This window comes from Phoca vitulina, unplaced genomic scaffold (genome assembly GCF_004348235.1).
Source record: "Phoca vitulina isolate PV1807 unplaced genomic scaffold, GSC_HSeal_1.0 scaffold17, whole genome shotgun sequence".
NCBI lineage: Eukaryota > Metazoa > Chordata > Mammalia > Carnivora > Phocidae > Phoca > Phoca vitulina.
In genome coordinates this window covers 11,640,488-11,653,900 of record NW_022589720.1, presented here as the reverse complement: position 1 = coordinate 11,653,900, position 13,413 = coordinate 11,640,488, and the positions used below count along the sequence as shown (strand labels likewise).

Here is a 13,413-nt window from a genome sequence, read left to right as displayed (position 1 = left end):
GAAGAAAAGACTATGGGCATTGACAAGCCAGAGTGTGACAGATGCAGGGATGAGTAAGGAGCACAAAGTCCTTCTTGCGGGTTATAGATAATTCTGTGGCATAAGTTAGGACTGGCTTACAAGTGAAACACACCCTGGAAGCATAATATCCAGAGACCACAAATACCAATGCTGCACAGCCAATCCTAAATACAGACCCATCAGTGTTTAAATTCAAGAAACTTGGAGTGCCTACTCAGTGGAAGGAAGAGTTCCTTGTACAGGTCTTCTCACTCACCTCCCCACAAAGTACAAGTACAAGGAACGGCAAACATCCAGAAGTGAGGACATTGATTAGGCCATGTTTTCCCACCAGGCAGCCCTCTGAACAGAGAGCACATTTCCAGCTCAAGAAGGACCTCATGAGAACGAAGTGCAGCCTTCCTGCTCTCCTGGCCTGCAGTCCTCATTACTGCCCACACCAAGGTAAGCCCTGGCCCGTGGCAAGGCGGGCAGGTCCACCGCCTCAGAACTGAGAGGAGGAGGCAGGAGGGTCAGGAAGCCAAGTCACAAGCCATAAGCCTGTGCTGAATGAGAGGCCTGCGGGAGGCAGCGAGGATGGGGAAACGGAGTACCCACACAGCTGCCAGCACCAAACTGATGCTCGGGAGTCCCGTCCTGCTGCTGTTCTTTGGGAGGAGGGCTCCAACAGCCCCTGCAAGCCCTCCTTTAGGAGAGAAGTGGAGGCACAGGACAGGCAGTCCCTGACCTCAAGCAGCTTCGAGTTTAAGACAGTTTGTTTAAATGCAAACTACACAGACTGTTACTGTTTCCAAGAAAAAACATTACTAATGTCAAAAACAAAAACAAAAACAAACCAAAACAAACCCAAAGGAGAAGCTGAAAACCAGAGGGGTAATCAGGAGCTCAAATAACCAAGAGGTCTGGTCCTTAACCACCATATGGCGACAAAGACAAGGATTCAGAACCTGGAAAGATGGGAACTTAATACTGAACTTCAGAAAGCTGGGCCTCTGGGTCAGAGGGTGGGCCGGGGAGGAGAAGAATCGCACTTTTTCTGTAATGGACCAGAGAGTAAATAACATATGCTCTGAGGGCCATAAGGTTTCCGGCACAACTAGTCAACTTTACCATGTGTGAAAGCCACCACAGACAACAGGTAAATAAGAAGTTCCAATAAAACTTTATTTATAAAACCAGGTAGCATATCAAATTTGGCCAGGGAGCCATAGTTTCGCTGACCCTGGGACCCCTTTGTTAGCGAAGAGTGTTTTTTTACTAACAGAGAGCATAAGAAAACTTTCTGCCTTGGCCTGGGCTCTGGCTTGGGAAAGAGGAAGTCTCCCTGAGAATTCATAACCACAGGCTGGCTCTCATACAGGGACAGGACGGGAATTCAGACTAGCCACAAGACCCTGGAAACTCAAATTTAGAAATTAACATAATGTGGCCCAGAGTAGGTGACACGGCGGGTGCCTGGCAAGAATAAGGCTGAACTCTCTCCCACTCAAGCCAGACTACACAAGCCCTACACAAAAGCTGAGCTTACAATTCAAACTTTGAAGAAACAAGAAATAAGCAAAAACAGCAATGGGCATAATTAGACCTGCCAAGATTTTCAGAGAATGAAATTATGAGACCCAGAAGAGTATGTTTTAAATACTTAAATAAAAGGCGTAAGAAACATGAGCAAAAGGCAATAAACTATCAAAAAGAGACCAGGCAAATCTGGGAGAAAACAGCATTTCTCTTTCTTTCTTTTTTTAAGATTTTATTTTTAAGTAATCTCTACACCCAATGTGGGGCTTGAACTTACAACCCCGAGATCAAGAGTCACAGGCTCCACTGACTGGGCCAGCCAGACGCCCCCAGAACTTTTCCAAAAAAGAAAATAGACCTGAAGAAACTGTCCAGAATGGAACAGAGGCTACAAGATAAAAATATCTATGAAAGGGCATGTCATGAAGAGACTCAGATGACTGAAGGAGGTGAGCAAACATCTACTTAGAGTTCTGGAAGGAGTAAGTAGAGAGAATAAGAAAAGAAGATAATGGCTGAGAATTCTCCCAAACTAATGAAAACTAGGCATCGAGGGATTCAAAAAGAAGACCTCAAGCAGTAGGTTTTTAAAAGTCCACACTTAAGGGCGCCTGGGTGGCTCAGTTGGTTAAGCGACTGCCTTCGGCTCAGCTCATGATCCTGGAGTCCCGGGATCGAGTCCCACATCGGGCTCCCTGCTCAGTGGGGGGTCTGCTTCTCCCTCTGACCCTCTTCCCTCTCGTGCTCTCTGTCTCTCATTCTCTCTCAAATAAATAAATAAAATCTTTAAAAAAAAAAAAAAAGTCCACACTTAACAGACAGCAGAAAGTAACTGCAGAATACTGAAGACAAAGAGAAGACAAAAACACCTGACACATTACCTACCAAGGATTAGTCTGACCGCAGTACTGTCAACTACCCATCTTCAATAAGATTAAACTGTTCATCTGGAGCTCTTAAAAAAGAAAGATAAGACTAAATTTGCAAGCAAACAGCTTCCCACGGACAGACCCTTAGAGAGGCACTTCCAAAGGATCTTATTTCAGGAAGGGCAAGAACCCAGAAGGACTAAGATGCAACCTCAGACGAAAGCCGGAAATGACACAGCTCTCTCAGAAGTTAAAACACCTGCGGAGGGAGGGCTTCCCCGGCGGACAGGGCGAACCACAGCAGAGCACCTGCAGAGTGACACAGAAAGCAAGAGTCCCTGCAAAGGCAGCGGGGACACACAACGACGGAGGTACCACTTTCTCCTCAGGACTACGACTAACACGGACTCCGGTCCGAAGTGAACGGTGTGCAACGGCGGCAGCAGAAACCGAGCATCCTCTGCAGTTCGTGGAGGACCGGGACAGGTGGCCCCGGGAACCCGCCTGACGGGACAACTGCAGAGAAGCTGGTCTGCTGTGGCTACCACAGTAAAGAGTTCCGCCAATTCCTTGTGAGGATGACTCAAGAAAGACCTGAAAATGATCAAAAACCCCACTTTGCATCATTTGTTCCTAACTACACACACGACGGTATTTTTGTTCACCATAAACCAAACACAAGCTAGTGCTCGAACTAACCAGCAGCAGGTCATGAGAGAGAATGCCACTTGCAAGTCACTTATGGTGTATCCCCCAAGTGCAGCATCCCCTCAGCTCCAGCCCGAGCTAGCCGGGGAAGTGGGGGTTCTTCTCCACAGACAGCCCAGTCGGGCCTGCCCGCAGCGCAGGCAGCCAGGGGTCCTGCCTCCCCCTAGCAGCAACGGGCCCCTGGGTACGGGGTTCTGAGGGGTGGGGGCAAAAGAGCAGGCCTGACTGAGCAGAAACATGGACAAAAGGTCATGACACGATGAGAGAATTCGTGATCCCATGATCATTTTTTCTTACAAGTCAATCAAATTCACATGGCCATGTGCATGCAAAGACACAGGGAGCCAAGCTTCCCAAGAAGTCCTTCCGTTTGAAGTGAAAAGTGCATTTCAACTCCAAACACTCCCTCTAAGAATACGAAGGAAATCACGGACTAAGACAGGGTGGTGTCGAGAGAGTGAACAAATCCTCACATGTGTAAAAATGATGTGAATGTAAAGAACACAGGGAGAATATTTGCATTACGATTTCAAAACCTCAGGAAACAGTATTCCCCAAACATACGTCAGCAAAATGAATAATTAGATGCAGCTAAGACCGTATGCATAAGAATGTTTCCTAGGAAGCAAATCTCAGCATTTTATGAAAATGGATATATCGACTTACTGCATTTTCTACTGTAAATAGTAAGAACTCTATGAATAAAACAATTCCAAACATACCTGATAACCCTCTTTCATGTGTAAGTAATTCTTTCTCCTTTTCTATTTCATCCGCGTCACGATACATGTCCTCCTCACTGAAATCACACCAAATCAGACATTTCAAAAATTTGTTGCACTGACATTTTCCCTATTACAATATGCACTTGCGTAAAAAATTTATCAGACACTAAATGTTTAATTTTTTTCATATTACATTGATGATGATCTGATATAAATATGGATCTTAAATCTCGGATGCTCATGCTTCTATCATTCCACTTCAGAGCTTCTTAATTTAAATGAGACACTTTAACATCACTCCACTGGCTACATGGCTCTGAGGCCTCTTTAACTGGAACATCTATTAATGTGGGCTCAACCATGTTGGTAAGCATCTTAGCATGTGTCTTATCAACGACGCCCTGTCACGATCCTATCAAGCTCCAAGAATGGAGACAGTACTAATAAAAGTATTTACACAGGAATGAAGGCCATGTGCTTTATTATGTCACAAGCAAATTTTACAATCACCGCTTTAAAAACAAGGATAGGAGAACATCAATTATTGTAAGTCCCCAAAGCTCAAAAACCTCCCAAGGCTCCTCCTGCTCCCTGACCCCCCACTCTGAAGCAGCCAGCCACATTCTGTTGAGCACATCCCTCCCATCCCGCATACTTGAAGTGCTGCCACTCTGACTGACTTTGTTCTTAAGTCTCTAGTCTCATTTAGTGAGTGAACAAGAACCTGCTATGTACCAGAAAGGAAAAAAAAGCCCACTGGGTGCTAGACAAGGACTATCGCCTTTACCCCTCAAGATAAGCCACAACCTGACAATGAGGAGAAACAGAAATACCAACCCTATCTTTACTAAAACCACAAGACATGTGAAAGCCCAAACAGTCCAAAAGGGGACAAAGAAACAGTAAATGACCAAGGACAACAGAGCCTCCATGCCAGTGAAGGAACATCTGCTGGATGGTAAGACGGTAAACCTGCAAAAAACCCCAGAGGGGCTCAGGGACTGGCAGGGCCAAGTACTTCTCAGGGTACAGGAGACCCCCAGAGCTGGAAGCGAGGCAACTGGCCGACGTACACATAAAGTGTAACCAGACCCCCAATTCCCTATGCTTCCTCCCCATGACAGCACAGCCCAATCTCCACACAAGACAGAGGCTCCAGGCGCAAGGAAACACAGGAAGGAGTTAATAAGGTCAGTAACAAATAAGGAATTAAGCGAATGACCTGAAATACTCCCATCCCCAATTCCCCCGACACCCCAGCTCCTGGTACATGGCCCAGCGTAGCAGGGGGAAAGAGGAAGGAAGAGGTGAGCAGATGAAGAAGGGATACTGAGAGAAGCAGACTGAAGTGGGAAATCTAACATACCCACCTTCCCCCACCTCACTGAAACCCTTTAATTCCCAAATAAACAGGGAAGTCTCTTATGTGGTGGACCCAACCCACCACACTAGCCTGTATTCCGTGATTCCCCTACACACACCTCCGCTTCAGTCCAAACACCTGACCAACACTTAGCCTATGCTTTTACACCGGTGACTGGCTCAATCCATTCCCTCTGCTGGAACGGCTCACTGCCTAAGACCTGAGGACACACACGGTATGGGTGACCCGGCTATAGAATGCCATGGCCAGAGCAGGGACCCAGAAGTTACAAGGTCAGGTTTTAACCACTCCGCCCTCCAGCCCTCATTAGCCCTGCGTGTGTGACCATGGAACTGAAGTAATCATACCTCTCCGTGCCTAAATTTAACCACTTAAATGTAAGCACTGTAAAAAGGACAGTGAGAGAACTCATCTCAAAAGACTGTTGTGAAAATGGACACATGTAAAATATCAGCTCTCCAAAAAGTTTGCTATTCTCATTCTCATACTACACCACTGGTGCACAGTACTAACAAACAATTCACCCAATGTCATTCCTTACTCCTCTTTTTCCTCTCTAAATAAAGGTAATGATGTGTGTGTGTGCCTATTTTTTAAAATACCGTAGGGCTGAGGGAACCTCTTAGGAAAAGGTACTTTCCAAGTTCCCTGACCCCCATGAGATTCCAAGTAAAAAGTATGGTGTCACCCAGGAAGCCCATGGCCAGAGGTAAAAGCAAACCGAAACCAGATTCACAGGGACTATACAACAAATGCCTAAAATCAAAAGTAACTAAATGTGTTAGTTCTTCTTTTAATAATTTCATTATATCTTTTGGCCTCCTTCCCAGCTTTATCAAATAGGAGAGAAACTCTGAGCCTACAAAACAAGCACTGAAGTGAACTACTTTCTTGACATCACCAGAAGCATGTCTTCAGGCAAGCCACTTCCCTGATCTGCGCCACAGTTTTTCTCATCTTCAAAGTGAGAAGAGAGGACAAGATCTGTACGATCTAAAGGGTTCCTCTTCCAGGTCTTGAGTTCTACCAGACTACGAATCTACGTGTTGTTAAGAGCTGTACTTCAAGCGAATTCTGTGGCTCTGCTACAGGCATATTTGCCTCCCCCTTTGTCCTCTTCCTTTTAATCTGCAAAATACCCCAAATGCAATCGCAACACCAGTGCCCAGAGGAAGTTCTCCAAACAAGCATCTCTTGGTACAGCCACACATAAAAATTCCCACAAAGGCCAGGAGGAATGGAACGAAAAGAAATCAACGTGAGAACTAAATGTGAAGGGAAGACAGAGTAGAAAGGAAGATTATTGGAAATAAAAAAGCACTGATTCAAGATATACAAAAGCAGCAAAGCAGAAATGGGTAAATGGGAGGCCAGCATGCATTCAAATTACTTTAACCACAACCAGATTTCATTCAGATCCTGTGCACAAATGTTTGCTAACTTGCCTGGCCACCAAGGACAAGTATCCAAGGACATTTGCTAACTTTACTAGGCCACTAAGGAAACTGTAATATGGCCTTTAAAGGCCACCTTAAAAATGATACTAAACCTCTAATTCCTTGGAGAGAGAATAAATTTTAAGTTCAAGCAATACATTCAATTACTATGGTCAGGAAAGAAGATACTTAACAGCCAAAATGAAACAGTCATCCAACATAAGGAAGACCAACCAGAGAGAGAGAGAGGGAGAGAGATTTGTGAGAACAAGAAAAATAAAAATTTTATTTAAGAAAATAGTTCACTCAATAATCTTTTGCTTTAACCTTTTTAAGTATCAAAATATTAAGGCTGAAAATGACAAAATAAAATATTTATATATTACACATATATTTATTTATATTTTATATTTATATATTATTTGTTTGTTGTCTATTTATTATATCTAAACTAGAGGTTTGAATTTTTGTTATGAGAAGTGAAGATAGTGAAATAATGAAAAGAAAAAGGATATTGCATTGTAAGATAAAATCGTCAATGATGACCAGTTTCAGAAATTTAGTAATCTTTTGTGTTTATATGTCAAGTTGGGGTGGGGATGGAGAGTGCTTACCATTTGGCACTAAAGAGGCCACTGAAACCCAAAGACTCAAATGATCACTACGGCGAAAGGTTTCCTTCTAGAAAACATACAGATAGCTAGAAAAGTAAGACAAAGTCCTAAAAGTGACTTGATTTCTTGGGGACAATGGCATGTGAGTCATGCTCAATTACACAACTGAGTTAAATTTTAAAACCAAAATCCTAATAAGTTCTACTTAGAAAATTCTTAGTTTAGCATGCTGTTATTTTAAAGTGTGCATTTTCAAGCTCTGGTTTTCTCTTAAGCTAGAGATGAAATATTTTATTCTTAATATAAAGGCAGTAAACATGATTGAATGAATGACATGATTTTGCAGACCAAATTATAACCTCTCTTGCTCTGTTCAAAGACCTATATAACAATAAATGTTTCAAAATTTAATTAAAAAATGCTTACTACAGAGACAAAATTATACCGTTGCCAAGAACAAAAGCTATCAACTAGAAACACAGAGCTCAGTGAAGCAAGACATTTCTGTAGAGCCAATTTTTCCATTTCTGATACATGTAATATGAAAAAAGTCAATTCTAACATATATGCGAAACTAACAAGACAGCATTGTAATCACTCACCATTATGAACATTTGCATTAAGTCCCCCCTAATTGTCTAAAAAAGCTAACTATGGCTTTGTTCAGCTTTCTGAACTTGAACACTGTAGTTCATGCTGAACTTGGCCTACCCTAGAAGACCCACGGCCCAGGCAGTGTTAGTAAGACAGTGTCAACCACTGTGACACCAACGTACCTTCCCACAAAGGCACAGGAAAAGCAAAGACCACTCAACCCAGCCTTTCTCCACCACTTAGCGGTTGTAGAGATGGGTGAACAACACATCAAATGCAGGAAAGTACCGGCACCCAAGCCAAAATTCCATCTCCCTTCTGCAAGTGGACTTTCCACGACTGGCTCATGCTACTCCACGTGACTTCCAGAGGTAGCTGGGGACAACCCAGACATCCTCAACAATGAGGTCTGAAACAGTCTTTACTTCTAGGTGGGAGAAGGGGCAGGAGGGAGTGGCTGGCACCCCATCAAACATATCCCACGGGAGCTAAGGAGTGAGGCGAGTGGGAAACACTTTTGCACAACAGCACATGTAGCAACACCCAAGAACAATGGCTTAGAAACTCGTTGCTCACAGCCCTTTTGAAAATCCATAGCTTTCGTCAGAACCTCAGGCCAGAAAAACAAATACACATAAAATTTCACCTTCAATTTCAGAGGGGTTCACGGACATTTGCTCCCCACCACACACAGTCAGCATACGGACCCTAGATTCAAACCATGTCCCCCCATCAGCCAGGCAAAGACCGGCCTTGAAGTAGTCTTGCTTCTCAATTCCCTAAGCATGTCTAGCCTGGCCACCGACCATGTCTCAGGACCATCTTGGTCCTCAAGGACGGTAGCTTCCTTAGCTAAAGGCAAGAAGTGGACACAGCCTCAGTTTCAAATGCAGGGGCGGGGTGAGCAGGGGATAGAGCACAGCAGATGTGCTCACAGAAACAGTAAGGAAGCTCCAAGAAAAGTCAACCAAATCTGGTGTGACCTAAGACTTCTTCAAATCAGACCGTAAGTCATCTTGTGAGCCACCCTTAGGGCTTGTCCAGGGGATGCCAGCCAACAGCAGCTCTCAAATGAGCGAGAGGAGGGAAGGGGAGACGTCATTATAAATCATGTTCCTCTGCCTGATTCTGCTGAGAAAGCCAGAAAAAGATGGAGGTAGGTTCCCACCAAGGCATCAGGGAACTTGGCCCTGAAACCTACTCCCTGTCTCCCTGGTCAAGAAGCACCTCTGGAATCTGCAACTCAGTTTCCTGTGTGTAAATGACAAACCAAGGCTGGGTTTTTTTCTTAGATTCCTTTCAGACTGTCTGTAAATCTACTGACAGCGGTAAGAAGGGGTGTGCCTCAAAACCTTTTCATCAGGAAAGAGTGCTCCTTCCCACCATGGGCCTATTTCCCCAGGTTCTGACTCTGGAAACCACATCCAGCATAAAAACTTGCCAAATAACTATGCATACTTTTAGGAACATGGTTCTGGCTTCAAAGTTTCTGCATCTCAAAGGGGCATGAGAATGCTCCACTCAAGGCTAAGGTGCAGCTTCTGAGGGGGAGGGTCTCTAACCGGGGAGTCACAGCTCTGACCACCAGGGCAAGAGGAAGTCAGCAGCAGTTAGAAACCAGCATGGACCGTGGAGGGGCAGAAGCAGAAGACCACCCCCCACCCCACCCCCTCACTCCCGCCACTGCCCATCCTACCTTACCCTCTGCAGAGTCTGAGGTCGTTCTCTAACCCAGAGCGCAAACCTGCAGCCCGAGACCACATCAGCTCACACATGGGCCTGCACAGTGGTTTCAGTTAAAAAATAAAATGCTACTCTTTAAAAATCAGGATATTTCATTAAAAATTCAGGATATCTGGACTCTTTAAATACAGAAAATCCAGCAGGCAGAGGGTAGAACCTAGTGGACTCTGACCCCAACAGTGATGGACACAGCTCTCCAGAAACCCATGGTCCACACCTGGTCAGCCGCACTCACTTAGGTTACCTGCACAGGCAGGAGTTTGAGACTGCCTACTCCAAATCCTTCCCAGGAGCCATTAACACATTAAGTGTGGATAATACCATCCCAGAGGACTTAGATGCTCAATAAATGAGAATGTGAACGCCCATGGTAAAGATCCATGCACATCAACGCTGTAATACACTAGCTGCATAGCAGGCCTGCCAAGGACCCCTTTTCAGAAAACGCCAACAACAACAACTAAATCCCATTTGAACACACCTTACAATTCAACTTGCCAGCCAATTAAGCTATCTGTCAAAATGGTTATGAGTGCTTTCATCAATTTTGGAATTCAAAAGCATTTATATGTGCCTAGAACTTGAAACCGTAGAAAAAGTTTCAGCTTTCAAGTCTATATTCTGCTTCCATCTCACTCCCAGGCCCTTGCGAAAACTATAAACGCCTGCCTTTATGCTGCCTTCTTTACAATTCACTAAATAATTGATCTAACCAGCGCTGCCTTTCGTATTTAAAAATAAAGGGGGAGGGGACAGCTAGTTAAGCCGTTAATGGGCAAAAGAGAACTGGGTCAGACTCCGTCCAAAGTCTGTTCAACAGGTGGGGCGCTCATCAAGCGGCGACTTGCCTTCCAGGAACAAACTTGTCGCGTGGTTCAGTTTTCCTTTGGCTGTGATAGAAGCAACCTTACTTCCTTCCCCAACCATGTCGGAGGAAAGATTCACTGGGAGTTAGTTATAACAGTACGCTTTTCCGGTTTGTTTCCCAAGTTCCTGGAGCTTTGTTTTAACTTTAGAGCTATTCAGATTTAAAACCAGGGGGCACTGGGTGACCAGAATTGTGAGACCCCGGGCCCTGAGGAAAAATATTTGTACGGACACTGGATACGAGTGTCTTCGAATTCCTCTCCGTCGCCGACGACCTTACCCAGAACCGAGGATGCGAAGGGCTCTCCGCCGGTTACTCCCCAGCCCACCCCACCCCACGCCCACCCTTCCCGAGGGGAACAAGCCCGGCACCCCCGCCCGTCCCCGCTGCGCCCCGCGACTCACTGCTCGGCTGGGCACCGCACCGCGATCCGCGGCTGCCCGCCGGCCGCCGCCTTCCCGCCCTCCGGTGCCGCGGCTCTCGCGGGGCCCGGGGATGCGGCCCCCGCCTCTCGCGCCGGCTTCTCGGCACGGCTCGCGCCCGGCCACGCTCCGGGCTGGGGCATGGTGCCCCGACTCATGGGGCCGCCGGCGGCGGCGGCGACACACCGGTTCGGCCGCCTCCGAGCGATCCAGGGCCCCTCCCGTCGGGGCGCCCGGCCGTGGCCGCCGCCGCTCTACAGCTCGCCGGCTTCCGTGGCTGCGCGGGACGCTTCCGCACGCGTCACCGCCGCCCGCCCCGCGGCCTCTGACCCGCGATGAGGGGGCGTGGCCCGCTAGGACGGGGTGGGCGGGGAGCCCCTGGACGCCGCGCCTGCGCAAACTGCTGCGCCGGCTGAGCGGTGGCCGATTAGGACCGCCTGCAGGGCGCGCGGACACTGCGCATGCTCCACACAGCTGGTCCTCCCTGGAGTTCCCAGCGCGTCTGGCTTTCCCTGGATGTTGCGGCCCGCCCGGGACGGGAGAGGAAGGGAAAACACTGGACGAGCGGAGGAACGCATCCTCGGTGAGGAGGAGGAAGGCCAGACGAGGGTGTGAAGAGTGCCAACGCTTTTGAGCACCTTGCAGTGTCAGTCTGGGCTTCAGAGCCGGGCGGGGTTTCGTCAACCATAAAACGAAGGATGTGGGCAGACTGAGTGATGTGCGGCTTGCCTGGCCTTCCCCGAGTGACAGCTCCGTCACGACCCGCCCCCGAGCCCGGAGAGCTTTGGTCTTGGGTGTGGGGTCAGCTTGTCGCTCCAGGGCTGGGATTTAGGTCCCTCCCCACTGTGAAGGCGGAAGGGTGAACTGTCTACTGTGCAGTTGAGCAAGCTCAGCACAAACAGTGTGGGCTGTATTCTTTAAAGTGAAATTTGATGTAAGGGGAAAAGGAGCAAAGGGAAAATGTTAAGAAACCTCAAAGATCAGGAGAGAGCGAAATGTTTCATCTCTGGAGAGAGAATAGAGGAGAAGCCTCTAAAGATGAGGAGCAGTCAGGGGTGCAAGGGGTATTACCAAAGCAGAGTGCAGGACCACGGTATGGAGGAAGGGAACCCATGGGCAGTTCAGAAACCTGTAAGTATTAGGGGACAAGACAGGTAGGTAGCAGATTTTACCGAAAGATGAAACTGGAAGAAGGATGCTGCAGACCAGATGGAGAAAAGCTTCCTTAGGCTAGGGAGGGAGCTTGTGCTTGATCCTCACTAAGAGTTGGAAGGTGGCGACTATTTTAAAAGATCACTTTGTTAGAGAAAAGATTGGGAAAGGGCAAGACTGGGAGTCCAGTTTGGGGAGACTAGATAGTAGTGGGCATCAAAGGGAGAAACTGGATGGAAAGAATATTTCTTCCTCCAAGAATATTGGAGGAAAGGGGTCAAAAGGCACAAACTTCCAGTTATAAGATAAATAAGTACTAGGGATGTAATGTACAACGTGATGACTATGTCTAAGGCTGCTGTATGATACATAGGAAAGCTGTTAAGAGTAGATCCTAGGAATTCTAATAACAAGATTTTTTTTTCTTGTATCTATATGAGATGATGGTTACTAATAAACCAATTATGGTAATCATATCACAATATATGTAAATCAAACCATCGTGCTATACACCTTAAATTCATAACAGTGATGTGTATCCATTATTTCTCAAAAAAAAACTGGAAAAATGGGGGTAAAATGTTTGTATTTTGAAGCAAAGAACTATAGGATGGGTTTTTTCCTTGAATTTTGAAAAATAAATACACATGCTAAAAATACTCAGAGCATGCAAAAGAATATAGGAGTTATATTTCCAGTGGCTATTAAGGATGTGGGATTATAGTGAGGTGAATAATGTCTCCCAAAATTCATGTCCATTTGGAATCTCAGTGTGACCTATTTGGAAATAGGGTCTTCGTAGATGAGGTTAAGATGAGGTCATAATGGGTGTCCTTATAAGAGGAGAGGATGCAGAAATATATAGTCACAGGAAATAAGGACATATGAAGATGGAGGCAGAGATTGGAGTGTTGTAACAATACGCAGAGAAATGCTGTGGGCCACTAGTAGCTAGGAAAAGGCAAGGAAAGATGATCCCAAAGAGCCTTCAGAGGAAGCGTGGTCCTGCTGATAACTTGATTTCAGGCAGCTATCCTCCAGAACTGTAAGAGAATAAATTTCTGTTTTTTTAATCCCTCAGTTTGTGGTACTTTGCTGTAGCAGCCCTAGGAAACTAACAGATCAAGATGAAGACTTACAAAATCCTATCAGGCTGAATTTACTGATAAGGGCCCACCAAGCAGATATTCTAGATACAACCTGTTATCTCCAAGGGTTAGAAAAAGCTTAACAGTTTGTTTGAATGGTTGCTGAGTATGTCTTTTTCTATTATGCATGTAAATCTGGGAAAACAATCATAAGATGGGTTTAGGGACCCACTAGGCCCACTATGAGAAGGACCTAAGCAAAACCCTATTG

General features: G+C 46.1%; 1 protein-coding gene across 2 annotated transcripts in view; it reads right to left on the bottom strand.

The window, feature by feature from the left end:
- The window catches only part of OTULIN (OTU deubiquitinase with linear linkage specificity), a 31,217-nt gene extending 20,067 nt beyond the window's left edge, over nt 1-11,150 (bottom strand). For both annotated transcript variants that reach the window (XM_032415301.1, XM_032415302.1), the window contains exons 1-2: nt 10,885-11,150; nt 3,839-3,915 (exon numbers count right to left, since the gene is read on the bottom strand). In XM_032415301.1, the coding sequence (XP_032271192.1) occupies nt 3,839-3,915; nt 10,885-11,060 (253 nt within the window). In that variant the 5' untranslated portion in view covers nt 11,061-11,150. The remainder of the gene's footprint in view (nt 1-3,838; nt 3,916-10,884) is intronic.
- Between the last annotated feature and the right edge of the window lie 2,263 nt (nt 11,151-13,413).